The 26,430-nt window shown below is 43.0% G+C and overlaps 1 protein-coding gene across 1 annotated transcript in view; it reads left to right on the top strand.

The window, feature by feature from the left end:
• Window positions 1-26,430, top strand: part of LAMA5 (laminin subunit alpha 5) — a 226,944-nt gene that overhangs the window by 119,141 nt on the left and 81,373 nt on the right. The window contains exons 21-32 of the mRNA XM_087720561.1: window positions 1,254-1,353; window positions 2,904-3,060; window positions 6,861-6,990; window positions 8,653-8,795; window positions 8,880-8,986; window positions 13,667-13,820; window positions 16,369-16,529; window positions 19,680-19,788; window positions 21,259-21,356; window positions 23,668-23,869; window positions 24,703-24,829; window positions 26,018-26,157. Coding sequence (XP_087576687.1) covers window positions 1,254-1,353; window positions 2,904-3,060; window positions 6,861-6,990; window positions 8,653-8,795; window positions 8,880-8,986; window positions 13,667-13,820; window positions 16,369-16,529; window positions 19,680-19,788; window positions 21,259-21,356; window positions 23,668-23,869; window positions 24,703-24,829; window positions 26,018-26,157 — 1,628 coding nt within the window. The remainder of the gene's footprint in view (window positions 1-1,253; window positions 1,354-2,903; window positions 3,061-6,860; window positions 6,991-8,652; window positions 8,796-8,879; window positions 8,987-13,666; window positions 13,821-16,368; window positions 16,530-19,679; window positions 19,789-21,258; window positions 21,357-23,667; window positions 23,870-24,702; window positions 24,830-26,017; window positions 26,158-26,430) is intronic.

Here is a 26,430-nt window from a genome sequence, read left to right as displayed (position 1 = left end):
TGCAGAGTCCCAGGGTGACTTATTGTTCGTTCATTTATTCATTCATTCGTCCATTCAATTTATATCCCACCTTTATTATTTTTATAAGTAACTGAAGGTGGTGAGCACACCTTCCTCCTCCTTTTTTCTCCCTAGCAACAATGCTGTGAGAGAGGTAGTGGCCCAAGGACACCCGGCTGGCTTCCATGCCTAAAGCAGGACTAGAACTCCCAGTCTCTTAGTGATTGGCCCAAAGTCACCCGGCCAGCTTTCATGCCTATAATAGGACTAGAACTCCCAGCCTCTTAGTGATTGGCCCAAAGTCACCAGATCACTTTCATGCCTAAAGCAGGACTAGAACTCCCAGTCTCCTAGTGATTGGCCCAAAGTCACCCAGCCAGCTTTCATGCCTAAGTAGGACTAGAACTCCCAGACTCTTAGTGATTAGCCCAAAGTCACCAGATGGCTTTCATGCCTAAAGCAGGACTAGAACTCATGGTCTCCCAGTTTCTAGCCTGGTGCCTTAAGCAACAGACCAAACTGGCATAAAAACCTCCCAAGTACTGTAAGAGGAAAATTTTCCTTCCTGTTTCTTCTGATTAGATATCTAGGTTGTGTCCTTGGATGGTGTGAAATGGCTAATCTACAAGGACAGCTGGAAAACTTTATAAGTCAGCAAGGGATAACAAACAGAGTATCCGGTGTAGTTTAAAACTGGACAGTAATAGAAACAATTCCCAACCCGGCTGGAAGTCAACGTGAACGTTGATATCTATAGATATAAAAACAGCTGTGTATATGTATGTTATAGCATAACTCTGGAAATTTCATTTCGATTTCATCCAAAATTTGTACACAGATGACTTACTGTCTGAAAACAAATACTGTGGGGGGGTAAGACACCCCTAAAACCCCTCGGGGGGGGGGAGTATTCTGTTAAGATACAGCCTGTTGTGCCTTAAAATGGCTTCTACTGTACTGCTGTAAAATGGCTTCTACTGTGTAGCGCAGTGGAGTTGCCATGGTAATGGCTTCACAATACTCCATAGGAGGTCTCCCTCTAGGAAGGGGGAAAATCCAGCATTAGAAATTATGTTTGGTCCGGACATTTTCCCCCTATAAATAAATACCCAGGTAATGCTGGATTATCGGCTAGTAACGGAATAAAAATAGATGTCCAAACTGCTTCCATTCCTTTTCGAGCCACATGTTGTGGTTTGCTACTTGGGACCAACTGTCAACAGTGGAAGGTAATTGTGTATGTCTTCTTGCAGGATGCCATTGTGACATTGGGGGATCAGTTGGTCCTTTGTGCGAGGAGACGACGGGATCTTGTCAGTGCAGACGCAATATCGGGGGACCTGCGTGTTCTGAGTAAGAAGACGTTCCAATGGATCTATTGTAGGGCATACCGGGCTGATAGATACTCTTTTGAGTATCGAGTTCCATTATTATTTTATTTTTATTTTACTATTTTATATATGTGTGATAGCGTGAATGAGCCACTGGGAACACAGTCCTAAAGACAAGGAGGAGAATGAAAAGTTCTTAAGTACTGGTAGTCCTCGACTTACGACCGCAATTGAGCCCAAAATTTCTGTAGCTGAGACATTTGTTAAGTGAGTTATGCCCCATTTTACAACCTTGCTTGCCACAGTGAATTACTGCAGTTGTTGAGTCAGTCACATGGTTGTTAAATAAATCTGGTTTCCCCATTGACGTTGCTTGTCAGAAGATTGATGATCTCGTGACCCTGGGACATGGCAACCGTCGTAAATATGAGTCGGTTCACATGAGCACAGGACTATTGTAGTGGTCGTAAAGTGTGAAAAAGGGACATGACATTTTTTTCCATGCCATTATAACTTCGACGAGTCCCTAAATGAACTGTTGTAAGTCAAGGACTACCGGTACTGCATTTTTGTTACTGTTTTCATTTTAATATTTTCTTGATAAGAATGCAAATATAGATAGTCCTCGATTTATGACCACAATTGACCCCCCCAGATTTATGTTGCTAAGCGAGTCATCTGCTAAATGAGTTTTGCTCCATTTTACAACCTTTCTTGCCACCGTTGTTAAGTGAATCCCTGCAGTTGTTAAGTTAGTAACAGCGTTGTTAAGTGAATCTGGCTTCCCCATTGACTTTGCTGGTCAGAAGGTCGCAAAAGGGGATCGCATGGCTCTGGGTTACTGTAACTGTCATAAATATGAGTCAGTTGCCAAGCATCTGAATTCTGATTATGTGACCATGGGGATACTGGAAAGATCGTAATTGTGAAAAATGGTCCTAAATCACATTTATTTCAGTGCCGTTGTAACTTTGAACGGTCACTAAATGGTTGAATTTGAAAGACTAAATGTAGATTTGGGGCAGGGTGAGCTCCTATGGGTTTTCCTGGGTTCGGGAGAGCCCATAGCTAACGTTATGGCCGGTTCGTAAAACCTCCCAAAACCCCTGGTTGGCCCCGCCCACCGCGCTCCACCCCTCCCTGCGCCTCCCAGGAATCTCCACTCAGCCTGTTTTGATGCGAGAAAAGTGCAAGGTCCTCATGGAGGCTCGGGGAGGGGGGAAACGAACCTCCCGAAGCGGGCCTGTTTCCGGCCTCCGGAGCCCAGGGGAAGCAGTTTTCCCCCTCCCAGAGGCTTTAGGAAAGCCTCCGGAGCACGGGAATGCGAAAACGGCCGCCACCCCCAGTCTGGTACAGGAGGCCGACTAGGCCACACCCACCATGGCCACACCCACCCAGCAACCGGGCAGAGAACCCGTTGCTGAAATTTTTGAAGCCCACCCCTGATTTGGGGGTATTCTGAGGGGGGGGAATGGCAATGATTGAACTGTTTTTAAGCATATGGCATTTGTCTGCTTTGTAATACAGAAAGGAAGTGTGTTGTTTAATATATTCCTTTATTTTTATCTGCAGTCCTGCCCAAGGCTATTATATCCCCGACCTTCACCACCTGAAATACGAGCTGGAAGAGGGAACCACCTTGAATGGAAGGCCGGTTCGCTTTGGCTACAGTCCTCTGGAATTTGAGAATTTCAGCTGGCGAGGATATGCGCAAATGTCTCCCATCCAGGTACTCAGGTGGACATGAAGGACAGTTTCCAACCATTAAGATTTGAGATATGCAAAGCCCTTCCCTACAGGTATTCCTCGACTTACGACCACAATTGAGCCCCAACATTTCTGTGGTTAAGTGAAACATTTGTTAAGGGAGTTTGGCTCCATTTTATGACTTTCCTTTGCCACCAGGGGTGCTATTGATTTATCTTCCCTACCGGTTCGCAAATGTGAGCACAGGCCCAGCCTTCCACGCATGTGCTTTTGGTGCAAAAGGGGCCTAAATGGGATGCCATAGAGCCGGGGCGAGTGGGAGGGGCCACCCACAATTTCCGCTACCGGTTCGGGCGAACTGGTTTAAACGGTAGAATACCACCTCTCTTTGCCACGGTTGTTAAGCAAATCACCGCAGTTGATAAGTTAGTAACCCAGTCAGTTGTTAGACTGAACCTGGCTTCCTCCACTGACATTACTTGTGAGAAAGTCGCAAAATGGGATCACATGACCCGCGGGACACAGCAACGGTCATAACTATGAACCTGTTGCCAAGAGGCTGAATTTTGATCAGGTGATTACGGGGAGGCGGCAACACTCGTAGCTGTGACAAATGGTCCTCAGTCCCATTTTTCAGTGCCGTTGTAAGTTTGAACGGTCACTAAATGAACTGTTGTAAGTCGAGGGCTACCTGTATGTATAACCCAAAGGGTAAAAGTCAACATCTCTAATACCACATGTGCTGTCAATGAAAGAAAATAATTTAAAGTAATATATGTCGGATTTTCATGGCTCTCCTACAGAAGTGCTTTATTTGCTGAACACTTAAAACACAAGTAGTCCTCGACTTACAACGGTTCACTTAGTGACTTTTTGAAGTTACAGCGTCGGTGAAAAAAGTGACTGATGATCGTTTTTCACACTTGTGACCCTTGCAGCAACCCCATGGTCCTGCAATTAAAATTCAGTCGCTTGGCAACGGACTCAAATTTATGACGGTTGCAATGTCCCAGGGTCATGTGGTCCCCTATTGCAAATTTCTGATAAGCGAAGTCAATGGGGAAGGCAAGATTCACTTAGCAACCATCTTACTCACTTAACAACTGCGGTGATTTGCTTAAACACCATGTCAAGAAAGCTCATAAAATGGAGCAAGATTCAACTGTCTCGCTTAACAGCAGAAATGTTGGATTCAGCTGTGGTCTCAAGCTGAGCACTGCCTGTATTTGATGTGACTTTCAAAATCTCTCCAAAACCTCAAGGCAAACTGAGCCCAAAGTAAATAGTTGATTCTTATTGTTGCTTTCTGGGGAGAATTTGACCAACTCAGTACGGCCAACTCGGAGTGACCAATTCTCTGTGGAACCACTCACCATAGCCAACACTTCAGGACAAGACAAGAGTTACACTAATATGGAAAAAAATGGTGGAATAGACTGTTCTGATCTAGGCTTCCCCAAAAAGCATGAAATTCCTGGTCCCGACAAAACCCCTTTAATTAAATGAATTCCTTTCATTCACATTCAGCAAAGGCCTGGCAAACAGTCTTTCAAAGGTGAATTTATGACCACAGACCTTATCTAGCTTGGAAAGCTGCCATGTAAATATTTTCCAAACGCAGTGCTGTGCAAGAAAAGACTTGGCACAGAGTCTCTGAGATTCACGGACAGATCTTCACACTCCTGAAACGAATGAATGAACGAACAAATTATTTCCTGCAAAAGTCCACTCCCCTTTTGCTCCTCTTTTATTTCTTATGGGAGGGGCCATTCACCGTCCAGCTGTGGCCTTACTCCCAAGTTGACCCTGATTTCTTAGCTGCTCTTTTCTTCTGGTAGCTCTGCGCATACGCACCCTGGAAAGCTGTTCCTTTGCCTCACTGCTGTCTAGTTCTGAAGGCAGCTGAGAACTGCCAGCTGGCCTTGGCCCCATCTCTGCCTCCAACGCAGAGCCCTCATCCGAGCCTTCCCCAGCCTCCAGGACTGGCCCATGTTCCTCCCCGACCTCCTCGCTGTCCGACTCTGCTGCCAGTTCTGCTGGCGGCCCACAACATAGACTCATTGAAGAAAGGATGCAAGAGGAGGGACAAAATGGAATGTGAATTGCAAAAATTAAAATATTTTTAAAATTACTTTAAATAATTACATTGAATTGCTAAATTGGCCCCCAGCGAATTGGCCATGGAGAATTCTCCCACTGCAAGTTGGCCGTGGCGAATTGGCCACACCAAGTTAAAGTAATTTACCTTAAATTATCTTTCTTTGAACTTGCCGCAGCCACAACTCACTGCAGGACAAGAGTTACACTAATAGGGGTTTTAATTACTTTAACTTGGTAATTAACTTTATCAATTATTTAAATTCAATTTAAACCATTTAGATTTATTTAGAGAAATTCAATTTATTTAAATTTAAATAAATTCCTTTAAAGTAATTACCACCATAATGGTGGCAAGTACCTATATCAAAGAAATGGCGGGATTTTAATTACTTTAAATACTTTAAACTGAATTGTTGAATTGTGCTGCAGCGAGTTGTCCCATGGAGAGAAGTTGGCTGCACTAAGTTATCCCATTTCAAAATAATCTCTTAGAGTTAGGACAAGGACAGGAGGATAAATCCCCTTAGGAGACCATGCCTAGGAAGGAAGTGTGCCAGGAATCAACAGGGTTTATTTTAGAAAGAGAACCCAAACAGATCTCCTAAGGGTCTGTTCACCCCTACATCCTCTTTCCCTGCACTTTGTTTATAACATCTCCCTGTTCCTCAAAGCAAAGGAAATCCTTCACTTTCCATTGCAGCTTTGGTTGCTTTTCATCTGCTGGAAGATTGCTTGCATCCTTGAATTCTTTATTTCTTTTGCAAACCCCCTGCTCAGACAAATGGCTTGTCCAGTCTTTTTATTAAAAACTCTCGGTGCTGGAGCACCCACAACTTCTGGAGGCAAGCTGTTCTACTGGTTAATTATTCTCACTGCCAAGAAATTTCTCCCTAGTTCTAGGTTGCGTCTTTCCTTCATTAGTTTCCACCCATTGCTTCTTCTTCTGCCTTCAGGTGCTTTGGAGAATAGCTTGACTTCCTCTTCTTTGTGGCAGCCCCTGAGATATTGGAAGACTGCTATCATGTCTCCCCTAGTCCTTCTTTTCCTCAAACTAGACATACCCAATTCCAGCAACCGTTCTTTATAAGTTTTAGCCTCCGATCCCCTAATCAGCTTTGTCATTCTTCTCTGCAGTCTTTCTAGAATCTTTTTTACATTGTGGCCACCAAAACTGGATGCAGTATTTATCTTAAGAGCTGAACGAGGCTGCCTTAATTCTGTCTCACTGCTTTGGCATGCTGCCTTGGGGCATAGGATACTGGGAGCGCTTTGCTTCATCTGGTTGGCTGGTGGCAGGTGACGGTGGAGGTGACTTAAGGTGTGCTCTGCTTCTCTCCCCTTTCTCTCCCACCAGCCCAAGGTAGTGTGAAGTCCCCTGATCTCTTCTGCCTCGTCTTCTTCACCACCAACCAGGGGCCTGCCAAAGGGAGGGTCTCAGTCCTTCAGGAAAGAAAGTTTAATATGTATGGCAACTGTAAGTGCTGTTTTTCACTTCTAGACTAATGTCTTCCCATCTCCACCAAGCCAGATGTTGTGCTCCTGTAAAACATCATTTCTGTCCGTCTCCCTTCCCTTCCAAACCAGGCCTTTTGATCCCTCCTTCTAGAGAATTGAGAAGGGGAGGGAGACTAGAAAAGCCCGAGAGATAGAGAGGCAGAGCAGGAAGCAGACTCAGGACGGACTTGCAGTGATGATGTGCGTGACTGTTTCTTACCTTTGCAGAACAAAGTGAAAGTTACAATCCACGTACGAGAAGGAAAGCTCTACCTCTTTCATGTCATCTTGAGATACATCAATTCAGGGAGCACCACGGTACTGGGCAAGATCACTGCTTTTCAGCCACGAAAACGAGGTAAGGGTCAAGATGGTATGGCCAAAAGGACAGAGATGAGTAGACAGGTAGATGGGAGATTGAAGAGGATACATGTTAGGTAAGCTCCCCGTTGGGAGAGCGAGTACATTCAGAGAAGTGTTGTGAGAGTTGTGTTGGAGAGCACACAAACCAGCATACAGAGACAATGCAGTTTAAATGGCTTTTATTTTCGTGGAAATAGAGGTATCAGAGTCCATCAAACAGTTCAAGTCATATACAGTTAAGACAGTCAGTCATCAATGTCTTTCAGTTAAGGGATAATCCAAATAACATAGTCCAGTATCATATAATCAGTTCAGAACTCAAAGTTTGCTAACAGTTGCAAAACTTACAATAGCTCACGGCACTTTCTAACAGCCAGCTTCCAAAAACACTCAGATCAGATCAGCCCAGCATCTAACAAACAGAGAGGTAACAGTCATTCTGGCTCCCTCTTATGGCCAATTGAGGAAAACAGCAACCAATCACATTTTACAGTATGATTTAAAGAAACAGATACAACATTGTTACATGATTTATATATTGCCAACCCAACCGTTAGAATATACTGTATTCCTAACAATACAGTCACTTAACCTTACCAATGTTCAGGGCTGCAACAGACCGAGCTGGGAATGGCTTGGATTGAGTTAGTCCTTGCCTAACAATTTGTGGGATTTGGTTAACAATGACAATGGAGATGGTTGGGATTGCTGTTGTTAAGTGGGCCTTGGGTTTGACATCCCTGAACTAGATGATCTACCAGTCAGGTTGGCACTATGATCGCGTGATGGAATCCTGTGAGATTAATGCCTCAAGACCAGCATGCCTATGGAATATGGCATAGCTAAGTGTTTCTCAGCCTGGACCATTTTAGGATGGGTTGACTTGCTGGCTGTGGAATTCTGGGAGTTGAAGTCCACCCATTTTAAAATGGCCCAGGTTGAGAAACCCTGACACAGCTGTTAACCCGTTCATAGAGTAGCTGTGTGGTCTGCCAGCGGCCAGCAGAGCTGGCAGCAGATTCGGATAGGGAGGAGATTGGGGAGGAACAATGGCCAGTCCTGGAGTCTGGGGAAGACTCTGATGAGGGCTCTGTGTCGGAGGCAGAGAGGGGGGCAGAGTCTAATGCTAGTTATCAGCTGCCTTCAGAGTCAGACATCAGTGAGGCAGACGAACAGCTGGAGCCTGTTCCCAGTGTGCGCATGCGTAGAGTTGCCAGATGAAGGGAACAGCTAAAGAACAGGGGTCGACTTGGGAATAAGGACACAGGTGGATGATGAATGGACCCTCCCAGAGGAAATAAAAGAAGAGCAAAAGGGAAGTGGAGTTTGCAGGAGACAATTAGTTTGCTTAATTGGTTCATTGACTCTCTGAGACTCCTTGCAAAGTTTTGCAGATATGTCAGCTCTCCAAGCCAGATAAGGTCTGTGACTGTAAATCCTCCCTTGAAAGACTTTGTTGGATGTGAATCAGCAGAAGTCACAGTAACTTAATAAAAAAGTTTTTTTGTGGGGACAAGGAGTTTGCTTCATGCTCTTGGGAAGCCTTGGTGAGAACAGTAGCATTAGAGCTGGTTCTCCATTTTCCAGCCCAAGGCAAATAATTTACATGCTTTCTAATCCAACGGAAAGTCAAATGTGTATCTTCTCCTAATTGCAGGTACCGAACAGACTAAGCAGATCATATTTGGGCCAGCCCAAGAGCCGACATTTGTCACTGTTCCTCACCACAGCTTTGGAGAACCATTTGTGTTGAGTCCTCATGTTTGGTCTCTCATCATTGAAGCTGAAGATGTCCTTCTTGTAAGTCTGGTCTTCCTTTTCTCCCTACAGGTAGGATGGCGGCCAAAGGATTCTTGAGCCTCATATTTCCATTCTTCCTTCTAGGATTATCTGGTTCTGCTTCCCAGCTCTTATTATGAAGCTCCTATACTGCAATATACAGTCTCGGATCCTTGTACCTATAGCCCAGCTCCTGAACAAGTGGGTCAAAAGTAAGTCCTGACTTTTTGTTGCATTTTGACCTACAGCGCAATTGGGATGCAAGCGATCTTTTATTGGGTTAGTTGAGCCATCTGTTGCTTGCTTTAACTGAAAAAAGTAATATCATAGCGGGTTATGATAGAGGGACGCGGTGGCTCAGAGGCTAAGATGAGCTTGTCGATCAGAAAGGTTGACAGTTCGTGTAACAGTGATCTCCTGGTACTTGTCCCAGCTTCTGCCAACCTAGCAGTTTGAAAGCATGTAAAAATGCAAGTAGAAAAATAGGAACCGCCTTAGGAGGGAAGGTAACCGCATTCCGTGCTCCTTCGGTGTTTAGTCATGCCCACCACATGACCACGGAGACGTCTTCGGACAGCGCTGGCTCTTCGGCTTTGAAACGGAGATGAGCACCCCCCCCTAGAGTCAGGAATGACTAGCACATATGTGCAAGGGGAACCTTTACATTTTTTTTAATATCATAGCAGTCTCAAAGGTGCTTTTTCGAAAGGCAATTGGACTTTGTTTTTTCCTTGAAGAGATTTCACTTCTCATCCAAGAAGCTTCTTCAGTTCTGGTGGAGGATGGAAGGATTTATACTCCTTGCAGACAGCTGCTCATTTGCATTCTTTTAGTGCGTCATTGAGGCCATCTGGAGGTTTATCTGTGTCCTCAGGGTCATCTGAGTGGTGCAAATGGGTGTGGAGCTTTCTTGGAACTGCTGAAAGGACTGTGTTGTAGACTGGAGACAGATGATGTTGTATCCCTCCCCCTCTTTTGAGAGAGGCTGTTCAGTTTTGACATAGATGGCTTCTTCGACCCCTCTTTCAAACTAGCAGTCCTCTCTGTCCAAAATGTGGACTTTGCTCATCTTCAAAAGAGTGTCTTTCAAATGCAGGTGGACTGCTGAATCTAATCCTTATGGGTTTGTTCTCCTGGGTCTCCATAGACATAATATCATAGTAGTGTCTTTAGTTGCCGCACCCAAACAACTTATGCAACTGGAAAGTAATGCATATGTGTGTCATGATTCGGTTAATGTTAAGGTTCCAAATAGCATCCAAAATTAAATCAGAGTCCAAGGCAAAGTATTGCTCAAAGTTCCAATTTATTAAGAGAGCCATGTTGGCACATCTGGGAAAACCTGAATCTGAAAGTTTCTTGGTTTTCCCACCCAGTTGAAAATTCAAGATCTTGCCCCCACACCCACAAGTCCATGACATGGTCCAATCTTCCACTGCCACACTGGCAGATCCACCAATCCAGTTCCGGTCAGGTGCAGAGGTACCAAGACAAAGGATGACCTTGGCAATCTAAAAGGAATTTTATTTTGGTTACATCACATTCTACTCCTTACTATCCCCCCTTCCCATTTCCCCGCTATAGAAACGGCATAGTAGATAGGAATGCGAGAAAATAACACATAGTCCTCAATTTACAGCCATTTGTTTACATATTGGTGGAAATCGCAACAGCCGTGGGAAACTGGTACTTGCCCTTATAACTGTCTCAGCATCCGCAATTTTGCACCATCAATTCTACACCATGATTAAAATTCAGGCATTTGATAACTGGCGTGGATTTATAATAGTTGCAGCATCTTGGAATCCTGTGATCCCCATCTGTGATTTTCCCAACTGGCTTCTGAATGTGGGGGGAGCTGGATTGCTTAATTACCTCACGATTCCCTTAACAAGGGTTGTACAATGGGGTAGATCACAATCACCTCGCTTAACAACAGAAATTCCGGCGCCAATTGTGGTTGCAAGTCGACGGCTACAGGTAGTGAAAGCTGACCGGTCTCTATTAATTTTATCTTTTCTTTGCAAAAGTCAAAGAGCAGTCTCTAAAACATATTCAAAATAAATAAATCAAGTCAGCCATCTTAGTACAGAAGCTCAGGTGTATTATTGGCAAGTAGACACCTAAGATTAAATGAAAGGGCAAACCCCTTTCAAGCCAGATTCACTGGCTAGGATTTTCACGGATGCTCCGTTGTAGTTTTCTTGGCAACCCTGTGGAACTGGTTTGCCTTGTCTTCTTCTGGTGTTTTTTCAATTTCTCAGTCGGGGCTGAAGCCGCGGGATTCCCCAGAGAGTAAAATAACAATTGAAAAAGTGAAATATTGAAGTAAAATCAGGTCTTGGCGGATGAACATAGCCAAGTTCAGCTAAGTACTGCTGTCTGTTTTGGGCAATTTTTCTCTTCAAAATATTTCTACAGATTTTACTTGACTAGAAATTTGGCCAGGATTGAAATACTGTATTTTTCAGAGTATAAGACGCTCCGGAGTATAAGATGCACCTTAGTTTTGGGGGAGAACAATAAGAAAAGAAAACTCTGCCTCTGCCTACCAGCATCCATCGGTATTCATCTGGCTAGCGTGCTTAGCAAACAGGCTGGTCAGCTTCAGCGCATTAGTTCGCTGGTTGTGAGTCCGTGCTGTCGGGCCTCGTTGGGGCTGATACGCAGCTTCAAATACACAGCTGATCGTTGCAGGGAATTCCAGTGAGTAAAGCAGGCGAAGCGCAGAAGTGGTCAGACAAGGCAGTGGCTGTTCCCGGCTGCCATTTTGGCTTCTGTGACTTGTGTTTTCTGCCTCGAAACACTCCGTTTGAGACCCATTCAAGGCTGCCGGGATCAGCAAAGCACATTGCTGCCAATTGCCGCCCAAAAACGTGATGTGCAGAGGCCAAAAAAAGGGCGTGTGGAGGCGTAAAACACGACGCGCACAGGCAGAAAACACGATGCGCAGAGGTGGTAATCGGCAGCCTTGCAGCCTTCAACGGATCTCAAACGGAGCATTCAGAGGCTGAAAACGCAAGGTGCAGAGACCAAAAACACAAGCAATGGAGGGCGATAGTCTGTGGCAATCTCTGCAGCCTGGAAGAAGTCTAAAACACGATGCACGGAGGCCAAAGAATGAGGGCCGGCGGGTGTGCAGGGCTATATTTGGTGCACAAGATGCACCCATATTTTCACCCTCTTTTGGGAGGGGGTGTAGTGTGTCTTATACTCCGAAAAATATGGTAATATTCATAACATATACTTTTTAAATCCTGTGAGCTGATGGGTTAACTATGTTTGGAAGTACAAAGGGAATATTGAATGAATTCTGGGTTTTATTTTAGGCCTATAAAAGACTTATTTTTTTTCCAAGTAGCCCTCTTAAGTTTAGGTAGAAGGAAGAACTAGCGCAAATTCTACTGTATCTGTCCCTTCCTTTATTTTTTGCTTCTGGCATTTTAAAGGCAAACTTGAAAGAATATGTGAAATGTTTCTCCTTGATCAGTGATGGGAAATGTCAGTCTCTCAACACCATTTTTTTGTAAGGCCTGTCTGATTGCTTCTTCTTTTCTAAATGCAGTGAGGGATTGCCATATCGGGGGAGAGGGAGACAGAGAAATGGCGTTAGGAAGAGCTAGAGAGATAACAGCGGTGTCAGAGAGAGAAGACAGAAAAGGGAATGGAGGGGGAAAAATGAGAAACAAAGACAGAGTTTTGGCCGCATAATGCTCTGGCCACATCCACTGTTGATTTTGGCCTGCCTACACCTGACAAGCATTCTCCATCGGTTGATTTCCCCTCCTGCGCAACTTTCTTCTCAGTGTTTAAAAAAAGACTTGCTGGGGGGGAAAATTACGATTATTTGTATCCCGCCTTTATTATTTTCACAAACAACTCAAGGCAGCAAACATATCCGATACAACTTCCTCCTGCTATTTTCCCCTCAACGACAACCTTGTGAACTGGGTTGGGCTGAGAGAGGGTGACTGCCTAAGAGGGGACTAGAACTCACAGTCCCTTGATGGTTAGTTCAAAGCCACCCAGCCACCTTACATGCCTAAAGTGGGACTAGAACTCACAGTCTCCTAGTTTCAATACTGGTGTCTTAACTACTAGATCAAACTGGCCAGTTTGATCTAGTAGTTAAGACACCAGGATAAAAATCAGGAGACAGTGAGTTCTAGTTCCATTTTATCTGTACGTTGGTATGTATATATCCAGATGTGTTGTTTGCGCATGTACACACATATACATATTCATATACTTACACACACAGACACACACACACTTACAATACAATAGCAGAGTTGGAAGGGACCTTGGAGGTCTTCTAGTCCAACCCCCTGCCTTGGCAGGAAATCCTATACCATTTCAGACAAATGGCTATCCAACATCTTCTTAAAGACTTCCAGTGTTGGGGCATTCACAACCTCTGGAGCCAAGCTGTTCCACTGATTAATTGTTCCAACTGTCAGGAAATTTCTCCTCAGATCTAAGTTGCTTCTCTCCTTGATTAGTTTCCACCCATTGCTTCTTGTTCTACCATCAGGTGCCTTGGAGAATAGTTTGACTCCCTCTTCTTTGTGGCAATCCCTGAGAAATTGGAACACTGCTATCATGTCTCCCCTAGTCCTTCTTTTCATTAAACTAGACATACCCAGTTCCTGCAACCGTTCTTCATATGTTTTAGCCTCCAGTCCCCTAATCCTCTGTGTTGCTCTTCTCTGCACTCTTTCCAGAGTCTCCACATCTTTTCTACATCGTGGCGACCAGAACTGAATGCAGTATTCCAAGTGTGGCACTTGTGTTAGCAAACTAAATAAAATGTTAATATTGATATTTTTGGTACTCATTTGACTGGTATTTGAACCTTAGGGCTTAAAACTTTGTTTTCTATTTTTTTCCAGTTGCTTCCTATATAAGTACCTGCCTGTGGAGCAGTATTCCTTTGTGTCAGGCGAAGATGCTTTGTGCAAGTTGGACAACAACTTACCAAGACCTTGCCCTGTAGAGCAGATCATTCCTACCGTCCCCAAATTGGTGCTGTGTAGTGGCAGATATGTAAGTAATTCCATAATCATGTAAAATCTTTAGTTAAAGCTTCTGTGTAAGAAATATGATTTCTGAGACCTATTTTTCCTACTATTTGTTTTTGTATTTTTTTTAATTTTATATTATGAAGTAATAAAAAGGACACTTTAATTGGGAAAAAAAGATGGCAGCCACTGATGGGCCACCATTAGAACCATCCTTTGAATTTTCATTCTCTCTCTCTCTCTCTCTCTGCCCCCACTCTCTCTATCTCTCATATGCGCACATATATCTTAAGACAGACATTTCATTACCATACTAGGTACCATCATCAGTGTTTGATGCGAGTGGGGTTTGCATTGATGATGTTACCCAGTTGGGTAATGAAACAAACAAGCTCAAGACAGCACCAAGGACCTCATAGTTCAATCCTGAGTTACAAATATTTTCTTAGATACACCAATACCTTTTTGGGGGAAAGTTATTTAATTTTGTAAGTCTATCTGTGTCTGTTATTTTTTTTAAGTCAAGTTTTTATTTATTTATAAGTATTTTGAATGCAGTTTATTGTCCAGGCATACCATCTTACAAAAAAGAAAGAGAGTAAAAAAGATAACACATATACTGATAGCGGTAATAATAATATAACAAAATAGTTTCTAATCATATTTATAAAAATATTCACTTACTTTTGTTCTTATTAAATATATTAACTTACATATAATTATAAACAACATTCATATTTTACTTAAGCCTAACAATACGCTTTCTTCATCTAATTTCTACCTCTTATCTCTAACCATTGATGAAACGTATTCCAGGTTAAATAGTATTTCTGTGTCTCCTTTATCTTTTATTTTCAATGTCAATCTATCCATCTCCGCACAGTCCAATATTTTCTGGATTATATTTTCATCTGTTGGGATGTTCTCATTTTTCCAGTTTTGTGCAAATATAATTCTCACTGCTGTCAATACATGTAACATTAAGTATATAGTTCTTTTGTCATAGTTTTCTGGTATTATACCTAACAAAAATATTTCTGGTTTAAGATCTATGTGTTGCTTTTATCATCTTCTCCAAACATGTATGTATTTTTGTCCAATATTTGCTTGCCTTCACACCTGTCCACCACATATGATAATAACTACTTGGAGTCTGATTACATTTCCAACATTTGGTGGACATGTTGTTAAACATGTTTGCTAACTTAGCCGGTGGCAAATGCCACCTATAAAACATTTTGTAAAGATTTTTTTTACATGCAGTAGCCATTGTCAATTTATAGATTCTCTTCCAAATTTTTTGCCATTTGTCTAATTCTATCGTATAGCCCAAGTTTTTTGCCCATACTTTGTCTGTTACTTCTGATAGACTCATGTCAAGCTACACCATTGGCTGCCTACGGGTCTCAAATCAATGCTGGAGTTGAACTTTTATTTTTGAGTACGGTTCAAAACTTTCATTTGAATGCTGCTTCTTATGTTTTTACTAGAAGACAAACATATATCAGTCTTGGTTGTCCCATACGTCTTCTACAAGAAGTTTCCTGAAAATGTTGTCTTGAAAAAAATTCCCAAAGATGCTTTTTCAAGAGGCAACTTGACTTTTTGGGTTTTCTTTGAAGAAGTTTTGCTTCTCATTCAAGAATCTTCTTCAAGCTCTGGCTGGATGGTGGGGAATGGGAGGAATGGAATGGAACTGTTGAAAATATTGTGTCTATCAGTCCTTTCAACAGTTCCAAGAAGGCTCCACATCCATTTGCACTACTCAGATGAACCTAATGATACAGATAAGCCTCCAAGTGGCCTCAACGACCCTCTAAAAGGATGCAAATGTGTAGCTGTCTGCAAGAAACACAAATCCTTCCATTCCCCACCATGCAGCCAGAGCTGAAGAAGCTTCTTGGATGAGAAGTGAAACATCTTCAAAGAAAAACCAGAAAGTCCAGCTTGAAAAAGCATCTTTAGGAGAGAGCAAGAGATGAGTTAAGAGAAAATGACTAGGAAAGGAGGAAGGGAAAGAAGAGATGTATTAGTAGAAAATGAAGTATGTTAACATTGCTAATGATATATAGTTAAATAAAATAACGTTGTTAATTGTGGATAACCAATTAAGTAAAATGCTTGTTATATTAAAATTGATTTGATAATATATGCTACACATAGGAATTAGAATAACAAATGGAAAATGAAATGGTAAATTTGATATATTTTTCTGAAAGGGCAAAAAATTGATAAGAGTCTACATGTTAAGAAAAATTTAAATTAAGATGGAAATATGGGAAGAAAATAATGGGGCTGAAATTGGAATGGTAATGTGATGCAAAAAAAAATTATGTATAAGAGAGAATGTACAAAGGGGGAAAACCTGGACAACACTTTGTTTGTAAAAGGAATTTAAAATTTGTAACAAAATAAAAATAAAAAACCGTTATTACTAAGTTGTGACCTGGATGATTGAGAATCTCCATAGACACTTGAAGAAAAATCGTATGCCAAGAAATGGCTCATATGAGGTTTTATGAAGAAGCTGTTTGAAGGCACGCCCAACCTTTCCGCTTTTTCCTTTTCAACAGGTGGAAGTACAACTGGTAATCCCTGTACCCCAACCAGGGAGATACGTGCTTCTGATGGAGTATGCCAATGAAGACACCCCACAGACCATTGAGGTATCTGTCAGCACACCACAGAAGGTTCCTCGGCTGGGCACCCTTATGATATACACCTGCAAATACAGGTATGTTCCCAAATAAGGAGACGAGGGGAGGTTGTGGACTTAATAATCTTTTCTTGCCTTTCCTTTTACTGTTACTCCAGATTTTCAATCAAACTTCTTAAACTTAGAATGCAGGTCAACTTGTAACCATTTGTTTGAATAGTCCTCATCTTACAACTACCGTATTTTTCGGAGTATAAGACACATCTCCCCCCACCCCAAAAGAGGGTGAAAATCTGGGTGCGTCTTATACACTGAATACAGCATTTTTGGCCTACCCAAATCCTGCCCCCTTCACAAAAATAGACGTGCAGATGGTTTGGGAGGTCCACAAAGTGCTCCTGGGTGCTAGGGAGGGCAAAAACGAGCAAAAAACAGGCCATTTCTTGTTCATTTTTGTCCCCCCACAGTCCCCATGAGCACTCTACAAGCCTCCTAAAGGCTATGCATGCCCTTTTTTTTTGCAAAAAACTTGCCTGTTTTTGTGAAACTTGCCTGTTTTTGTCCCTCAGCCCCCAGGAGCACTTTGTAGGCCTCCCAAAATCTGCACGCCCCGTTTTTCACAAAAAATAAGGCATGCAGAGGGTTTGGGAGGCCTGCAGAGTTCAAAAAACCTTTTTAAAAAGTTTACCTCTTCAAAATCTTGGTGCGTCTTATACTCCAAAAATATGGTACTTGTTTAGTGACTATTTGAAGTTACAACGGCATTGAGAAAAGGGATTTATGCCCATTTCCCCACTCTTGGGACTATTGCAGCATCCCCATGGTGACGTGGTTAAATTCAGACATTGGGCAACTGGCTCATATTTATGACGGTTGATGGGCCCTGGGGGTTGCGTGAGCCCCTTTTGCGACCTTCTGACAAGCAAAGTCAATGGGGAAGCCAGATTCACTTAACAACCATGTCACTAACTTAACAGTTGCAGTGATTCATTTAATCTGTGGCAAGAAAGGCTTAGCCATGGAGCTCCATTGTGGTCATAAATGGAGGACTACCTTTAACCATTCAAACTTTGTCCGTTTTGATTTTCCAAACTGGACTCTAGTAGGATTTTCAGAATTCTCATTTATAGTATTTTGGTTTCAAATACGGTATTAGTTTTATTATAACACAGGCAGCCCTCAAATTACAACAATTTTTTAGGGGAAAAAAAATCCTATGGTCATGTGATCAAATTTCAGAGGCTTAGCAACTGACTCATATTAATGACGGTTGCAGTGTCCTGAGGTCACGTGATCACCTTTGGCGACCTTCTGACCAGCAAAGTCAATGGGGAAGCCAGATTCACTTAACAACCGGGTTACTGACTCACCAACTGCAGTCATTCATTTAATAACTGTGGCAAGACAGTTTGCAAAATGGCACAAAACTCAGTAAACAAGAAATATTGTAAAATGGGGCAAGACTCACGTAATAAATGTCTCACTTAGCAACATAAATTTTGGGCTCAATTGTGGTCACAAATCGAGGACTACTTGTGTAAAATATAGAACAAAGAAAAAATAGCAGGGGAAAAGGAGAGAGTGTAGGATAAGGGGCAGTGGTGAGTTGCAGGCGGTACGCCCGGGTACGGGCGTACCGGAGCCTGCCTGGAGCACTGGATACCATTCTGATACGATGCTCCGGAGGGCCCACCCTCCCGCCTGAGCTCCTTACCTGTCTTTTAAGCCTTTGGTGCTTCCGCGCATGTGCATGTACGGCGCCTGCGTGACGTTCCGCCGAGCAGCTGAAGTGTCGCGGAGGCTTGCGGAGGCGTCGCAGGCAGGTACGACGGTACCAGTTGGAACGGGATCCGGAACCCACTACTCATAAGGGGGAAAGAAAAAGAAAAGCATTGACTTCTGACACCTTTTGGTGAAATCATTTATGACTTTACAAATAGTCCAATCCTTGAAGATTGACTACAGGTAGTCCTTGACTTACGACCACAGTTGACCCCAGAATTTTATGTTGCTAAGTGAGACATTTGTTAAGTGCCTTTTGCTCCATTTTATGAGTTTTCTTGCCACATTTGTTAAGTGAATCACTGCAGTTCTTAAATTAGTAACACAATTGTTAAGTGAATCCGGCTTCCCTGTTGCCTTTGCTGGTCAGAAGGTCACAGCCCCAACCGTCATAAATATGAGTCAGTTGCCAAGCACCCAAATGTAAACCATGTGGCCACGGGGACGCTGCTACGGTCGTAAATATGAAAAACGGTCATAAGTCACTTTTTTCATAAGTCACTTTTTTCATAAGTCACAAGGCCCAGAAGAGGCAAGACAAGCATCGAAATCCAGAGGTTTTTTTCAGCGTCGTTGTAACTTTGCGTGGTCACTAAATGAACTGCTGTAAGTCAAGGGCTATCTGTAATTTGCATCAGCCTTTACTGCAGTTGGGGGTGGACCTAATGTGCTGTTTAAGATTCCCAGCCTTGTAAATATCCGAGGCAGCAATCTGGCCAAAAGTCCACATCCTCAGGACAAGCCATGTATGAGACGAAAATAGCACGCACATCCTGACCTTCGAAGATCTATTTAAACAACTGGACAGTGTTTACATCCAGGATGGATGGATTACCCTGTCTGGAACTGCTGGTTTTGCAAATCGGAATACAGAGCGTGACCTTAACGATAGGAAACGAGGCCCTGGGATATCCTTCAGAAGCATTTCCCTGCCCATTCAAAGCTCATAACGGATCTACCGTATTTTTCAGAGTATAAGACGCATCGGAGTATAAGACACACCAAGATTTTGAAGAGGCAAATTTTTTAAAAAAGTTTTTGCACTCTGCAGACCTCCCAAAAACGGCCCCATTTTTTGTCAAAAAAACGACATCCATAGCCTTTAGGAGGCTTGCAGAGTGCTCCTTGGGGCTGGGGAGGGGCAAAAATGAGCAAAAACGGCCTGTTTTCAACTCATTTCTGCCCTCCCCAACCCCCAGGAACACTCTACAAGCCTCCTAAAGGCTATGCACAGCCATTTTTGCAAAGGGGGGGGTGTCGGGAGGCCAAAAGGGTTGTATTCAGTGTATAAGATGCACCCAGATTTTCACCCTCTTTTTTGAGGGAAAATGGTGCGTCTTATATTCCCAAAACTTCAGTATATTAAAACACAAAATGGGAGTGGAAAGACACACTGGGAAAATGCCGCCCTTGAGTTTAACCACTTCTTTTTGTTTTGTCTTGCAGTTTCCTTTGCCGTGGGATCGTTGTCGATTCTCAAAACCGCTTGGCAGCATTTGAACTCGACACTGAGGGGAGAGTCCAGTTCACTGCAGGTCTGGACCGCTTCTTTCTGGTAAGTCTTAAGAGGAGAGCTTCCCCAGCAGAGGCACAACTGTCCGATGCAACTTTGAGCATCTTAAATTAGGATGGTTAAACCGAAGGGTTTCAAATAATAGATAAAATAATTCAAAATAATTTTGGACCCAGAAGAGGCAAGACAAGCATCAAACTGCTTATGTTAATGTCTTGTTGTTTCCAATCCCGCTGTTGAACATCAGGCATTTACCGTATTTTTCGGACTATAAGATATACCAGAGTATAAGACAAGCACCAAGATTTTGAAGAGGTAAATTAAAAAAAAACAATGTTTTTGTCCTTCCCAGCCCCCAGGAGCACTCTGCAGACCTCCCAAACCCTCTGCATGCCCCGTTTTTCACAAAAAAACGGGGCGTGCAGAGAGTTTGGGAGGCTTGCAAAGTGCTCCTGGGGGCTGGGAAGGGCAAAAACACGACGTGTGGAGTTTTTTGTTTTGTTGTTGCAAAAACAGGGTGTGTAGAAGGTTTGGGAGGCCTGTAGAGCACTCCCGGGGGCTGGGGAGGGCAAAAACACCCCCGTTTTTTGAAAAACTGGCCCATTTTCACTTTTGAACTGCTCTTTTGTTTTGAAACCATTCCCCCCCTCTCTCTAAAGAGCAAATTGACAGAAACAGCTGCTTGTTCTCTGCTCCATTTGATCTTCGTTCAGTGAACAAAAGGGGGGGGGGAGAGAGGGTCCCGTCTTTTTTCCCCCCTGGAAGGTTTCTTATCCTCCTACCGCCTCCAAACACCCCCCTCCCCAACCCTGGGGGTGGGGGGTTGTACAAAGCTTAGGGAACGTGTTGCCATAGCAGGCAGAGAATGACTAATCAGTTTCTTTGTTGGGAAACCTCCCTCCCACTCCTCTTTTCCAAAGGTCTGTTGCGGGTCAAACCAAGAGATGTTTCTGTTTATTGCGCACTGTTGTTTGCCAACAGGTGCCCTTTTCCCTTTGAATGAATGTAGCAAAGTTGGTCTTTTTTTTTAATGTGAGTGGTAGGGAACTAGGGCCCCCTTTATGACCTGTCGACTTCAACTCCCAGAATTCCTACGTCAGCCATGCTGGCTCAGGAATTCTGGGAGTTGAAGTCCCCTCAGGTCATAAAGGTGCACACCTATTTTATGCATCCGTGCTGACTCAGGAATTCTGGGAGTTGAAGTCCCCAAGTCATAAAGGGGTCATGATTCCCAACCCCTGTTTTATACATCCATGCTGGCTCAGGAATTCTGGGAGTTGAAGTCCACAGGTCATAAAGGGGCCCTAGTTTCTCACTCCTGTTTTATGCATCCATGCTGGCTCAGGAATTCTGGGAGTTGAAGTCCCCAAGTCATAAAGGTGCCATAATTCCATACCCTTATTTTATGCATTCAACCTCATCTCTACAGAACCGCTTTGATTTTTGCACCAGGAAAAAAACCCTAAATCTTCTTCTTTTTCTCATCCTTTTTTCTCCCTCCCCTGTCTTTAGTACAAAGTGTACTTGGTCCCTTACGAGCAATTCACTGTGGAGTTTTTGGAGCCAAAAGTTCATTGCATCAGTACCCATGGAACGTTATCGCTGAACAGGTGAATCACCTTTATTTTACTGGTTTATTTTCATGTAATTTGTATGACCACCCAATTCACAAATTGCAACTCTTAAGTGGATAGCCTGGGATTCAAAAGACGATAAGCAATAAACAGCTTGTTTACAAAATATAAGAGCTAATTAGGACTGTACGTACATCATTGTAGGACTGCCACGTAAAGCATTTTTCAAGTGTGTGTTTACAATGATTGCGATGTCTGGTATGTTGTCTGGGTTTGCTGTTTGATGTTTCAGGCTGCTATTTGTCTGAAATGATGTAGGGTCTCCTGCTTCAGAAGGGAGTTGGATTGGAGGACCTCCAAGGTCCCTTCCGACTCTGTTAGTCTTTGTTTTATTTTTATAAGAAACTGTAAAATGATTAATGTGTGAATTTCACGGGGTCTCAACGTATGACTATTTATTTAGTGACTGTTCAGAGATGACAGTGTTGAAAAAAGTTACTTACCACCTTGGAGTTGTGACCATTGCTGCGTCCTCGCCATGGGAATGTAAATGAAAAGGATTGTGTTTGATACAGGAATGATCTATGGCGCCATTTTGGGTAGATTTGTTTACCGTATTTTTCAGAGTATATGACACACTCCACCCCCCCCCCCAAAAGTCAGTGGAAAAGTCTGTGCGTCTTATACAGCAAATATTGCAGCGGGAAGGGGGGCTTTGGTGGGACGCCGATCAGCTGCAATGCTGCCGCCAAACGGGTTGCACAAAATGGGCTGCGGCAGGGGCGAATGGGCCACAGTGAACGGGTGGCGGCGGTAAATGGGCTGCGGCAAACGGGCCAGATGAATATCGGATAGATGCTGGGAGGCAGAGGCAGATTTTTTTTTCTTGTTTTGCTCCCCAAAAGCTAGGTGCTTCTTATACTCCAGAGCGTCTTATAGTCTGAATAATACGGTATTTGCCATGTTTAAAATAACATTGACTTCCTTATATAGAGTGTGGAGGGAAAATGGTCCCTCCCCAGCCTGTTTAAACATCCTGTTTTGATAATGACTTGTGGTACCCTTTGCTTTCTGTTATCTGCAATCTGTTTTGGGATTATTTTAATTAATTTATGAAAAGTGTTTATATATCATAACGCAAAAAATCCTGAAACAATTTAAAAGGCCCGTAAAACAATATTTCTTGCAATGTCCATGAAGGAAACTGTGTACAGGTAGTCCTTGACTTACAACCATTCATTTAGTGACTGTTTGAAGTTACAACGGCACTGGGAAAAGTAACTTTCACACTTACAACCATTGCAGCATTCCCATGGTTACGTGATCAAAATTCTGACCCTTGGCAACTGACTCATATTTATGACGGTTGTAGCGTCCCAAGGATCCTGCGATCCCCTTTTGCGACCTTCTGACCGGCAATGTCAGTGGGGAATCCAGATTCACTTAACAGCTGCGTTACTAACTTAATAACTGCAGTGATTCATTTAACAATGGTGGCAAGAAAAGTTGTAAAATGGAGCAAAATTTAGTTAACAACTCTCTTGCTCAATAAGAAGAGAAATGTGGAGCTCAATTATCTTCTTCTATATATATAAAATGGCTGTGTGAGTTTGTGCGTGTATGTATGTTTCAGCATAACTCTGGAACACCTTCAATTTCAATTTCAACCAACTTGGTACCCAGATTTCTTACTCTCTGGAACAAATACTGTGGGGGTAAGACACCCCTAACACCCCTCAGGGTGTGTGTTCTGTTAAGAGCCTGTTGTGCCTTAACACGGCTTCTACTGTACTGCCTTAAAATGGCTTCTACTGTACAGAGCTGTGGAGTTGCCGTGGTAACGGCTTCACAGTACTCTACAAGGGGGTTCCCTCTGGTAAGAGGAGAAATCTAATATTGTGCCGACGTTCATGGAAAGAGGGTTGGGATAAATAAATACCCAGGCAGCGCCGGGTTATCAACTAGTGTGGTCATAAATTGAGAACTACATATATTGTTTCACTCTTGGGACCAAACAGAACGTTCAAATTGTTTTTAGGTTGAGGAGTGGATGTAAGTTCATTATAATCCTCTTGCTCCTTTGTTTTGTGTCTCAGAGCCAAAAGGCTATCATACAAATGGACTTGATTACAGTTAAATGGGGAAGACAAAAGAGCATCCATAGAAGATCAAAAGAATCATAATGAAAGTGACCTTAGTAAAATCAACCCTCCGTGCTTTGCTTTGCTTTGCTTTGCTTTGCATTACAGCTACTCTCAATGCTCCTTTGATGTCAAGGTCTGGCTAGAACAGCAGGCATTTTTCTTGACTGTAGAATTCCGATTGTTCTTTTTGTTTTTGTCCTCAGTAGTTCCTGTGTCCCATCAAGATATCAGAAGATTTCACAATCGGTTGTCCTGGAGGAAGGACAGTCGCTTCACATTGCTCCAGACTTGCCCCTAATTCATGCCATTAGCATCCCGCCAGAAGGCAGTCTCCCAGCTTCTGCACCTCGACCTCCAACTTTGTTAGACACGTCTGCAAAACTTATTTTCTTAAGGGCGCCTCAGGTAACTATGGTTTGGGACACTCCGCCGAGGTGTGGAGAGGTCATAGTTTTATTGGAAGATTGATTTTTTTTGAGTAACTTACGTTTCTTTTTGTCATTTGTATAATTTTATTTTGCATTCTTGAAGTTTTCCATGGGGCTAAACATGGTGTAACTCCGGCTGCTAACAGTGTGTTTAAAAAGTGTATAAAATTTCATACAGCGAAGTTTCACAAGTACAGTATAAAGTAATGCAATCCTTGGCTAGCCCTAGGAATCAGGAGTCAGTTAGTCTGCATTGTAAAATAATATAAGCTTTATAACAGAGGCGATATTCAGCCAGTTCTTTCCAGTTCGGGTGATCCGGTAGTAGAAGCTTCAGGAGGCTCCGCCCACCCGCCCCAACATGATGCGCGAGCAATGGTGGGTTCCTATCAGTTTGGACTGGCTTGACTGAACCGGTAGTGATTTGGAGGCCTGGGTCGCTGGAACAAGCAGCGATCCAGGTCTTCCACACCCCCAAACCAGTTCTACGGGCACCGCCATAGATGCCATAATCTTGTTTTTCGCTTCTGCGCATGCACAGAACAATTTTTAGTGAATAGCCTAGGGCAAGGGTGTCAAACGTAACTGCAGGGTGGTTAGATCTGGCCTGCGGGGCCTCCGTGGAAACAGCGAAGGATTGGCCCATGGTGCCTCTGCCAGCGAAAATGGAAAATACCTGCAGGATAAATACAATATTATCCATTTTTATCCCTATGTCAGTTTCTCGGAAGAAACTCTGGAACCATGACGGTGACTTGAAATAGAAATTCGTGACCCCACAAGAGATTTTCCTCTTTGCTTTTCTTCCAGACAGCTGTTGTGTTAAATGGCCATATTCAAAGTCCAGGACGCTATGCTTTCATCCTGCATTGTTATCAGCCTGGTCACCCAACTTTCCCTGTTGAAGTGTTGATCAACGGAGGGCGGATTTGGCAGGGTGAGTTACAGAGTGTGGTGGGTCCGTTTTCAGGAGTACTCAAACTGTATTTAGATGTTGTGGATACCTGGGCATGTCTGGCTGAGGAATTCTGGGAGTTGAAGTCCACACATCTTAAAGTGTAGGCTTAAGATACAGAAGGATCTTGACAGACTTGAACATTGGGCGCTATCTGACAAAATAAAATTCAATGGTGAAAACAGTAAGGTTCTACATTTAGGCAAGAAAAACGAAATACAAAGGTACAGTATATGTGGTACCTTGCTCAATAATAGTAACTGTGAGAGGGATCTTGAAGTCCTAGTGGACAATCATTTAAATAGGAGCCAGCAGTGCACAGCAGCTGCCAAAAAGCCAACACAGTTCTAGGCTGCATAAAGAGAGGGATAGAATCAAGATCACATGAAGTGTTTATACTTTATAATGCCTCAGTAAGGCCACACTTGGAATACTGCATCCAGTTTTGGTTGCCACGATGTAAAACAGATGTGGAGACTCTAGAAAGAGTGCAGAGAAGAGCAACAAAGATGATTAGGGGACTGGAGGCCAAAACATACGAAGAATGGTTGCAGGAACTGGTTATATCTAGTTTAATGAAAAGAAGGACTAGGGGAGACATGATAGCAGCATTCTAGTATTTGAGGGGCTGCCAGAAAGAAGAGGGAGTCAAGCTATTTTCCAAAGCATCTCAGGGTGGGACAAGAAGCAATGGGTAGAACTTAATCAAGGAGAGAAGCAATTTAGAACTAAGGAGAAATTTCTAGACAGTTAGAACAATTAATCAGTGGAACTACTTGCCTCCAGAAGTTGTGAATGCTCCAACATTGGACATTTTTAAAAAGATGTTGGATATCCATTTGTCTGAAGTGGTGTAGGGTTTCCTGCCTAAGCAAGAGATTGGATTAGAAGACCTCCAATGTCCCTTCTAACTCTGTTATTCTATTCTAAGTTGCCAAGGTTAGAAATTGTCCAACCTCTATGCCACCAGACGCAATCCTCAGCCGTATCATGCCTCAGTGTAAACTAAGGAAAATCCATCCCTTTTTTGAATTGGCTAGGGAATGTTGGCTGGGGAATTCTAGGAGCTGAAGTCCACAAATCTTAAAGCTGCCAAAATTGGACACCCCTTGGAATAAAAGCAAAACAAATTCAGTTGATTGGAGCAAGTTTATTTTCTGACTTTTTCAGGACAAGCTAATGCTACTTTCTGCCCACACGGATATGGTTGCCGAAGTCTGGTGGTTGCAGAGAACCAAATCATTCTGGATATCACAGAAAATGATCTGAGTGTAATAATCCGTGTGCCAGAAGACCGGCATCTTTGGGTGGTATGTTCCTGTCTTAAGAATTCTTGTCTTTGAGTGTTCACTCAAACAATTAATCAGATAAACTAAAAATGTGTTCTCACCCGAATATCTTTAGGTAAAGTGCAAATTTTTAAGGCTGAACTCTGCTCATCTGGTCTCAAGTCACTTAAGGACATAACCAGCATTCCTTATTCATGGTTTTTCTCTCTTTCTAACCGCAGCATGATGTAATTTATGGCCACCAGGCAGTGCTGCTCACTATCTAATAAAAGTACAGCTTGACTCATTTTGTTG

This window comes from Thamnophis sirtalis, unplaced genomic scaffold (genome assembly GCF_051295495.1).
Source record: "Thamnophis sirtalis isolate CommonGarterSnake01/CBP01778 unplaced genomic scaffold, rThaSir2_p1.2 scaffold_7, whole genome shotgun sequence".
NCBI lineage: Eukaryota > Metazoa > Chordata > Lepidosauria > Squamata > Natricidae > Thamnophis > Thamnophis sirtalis.
This window is presented reverse-complemented; position numbering and strand designations above follow the sequence as displayed.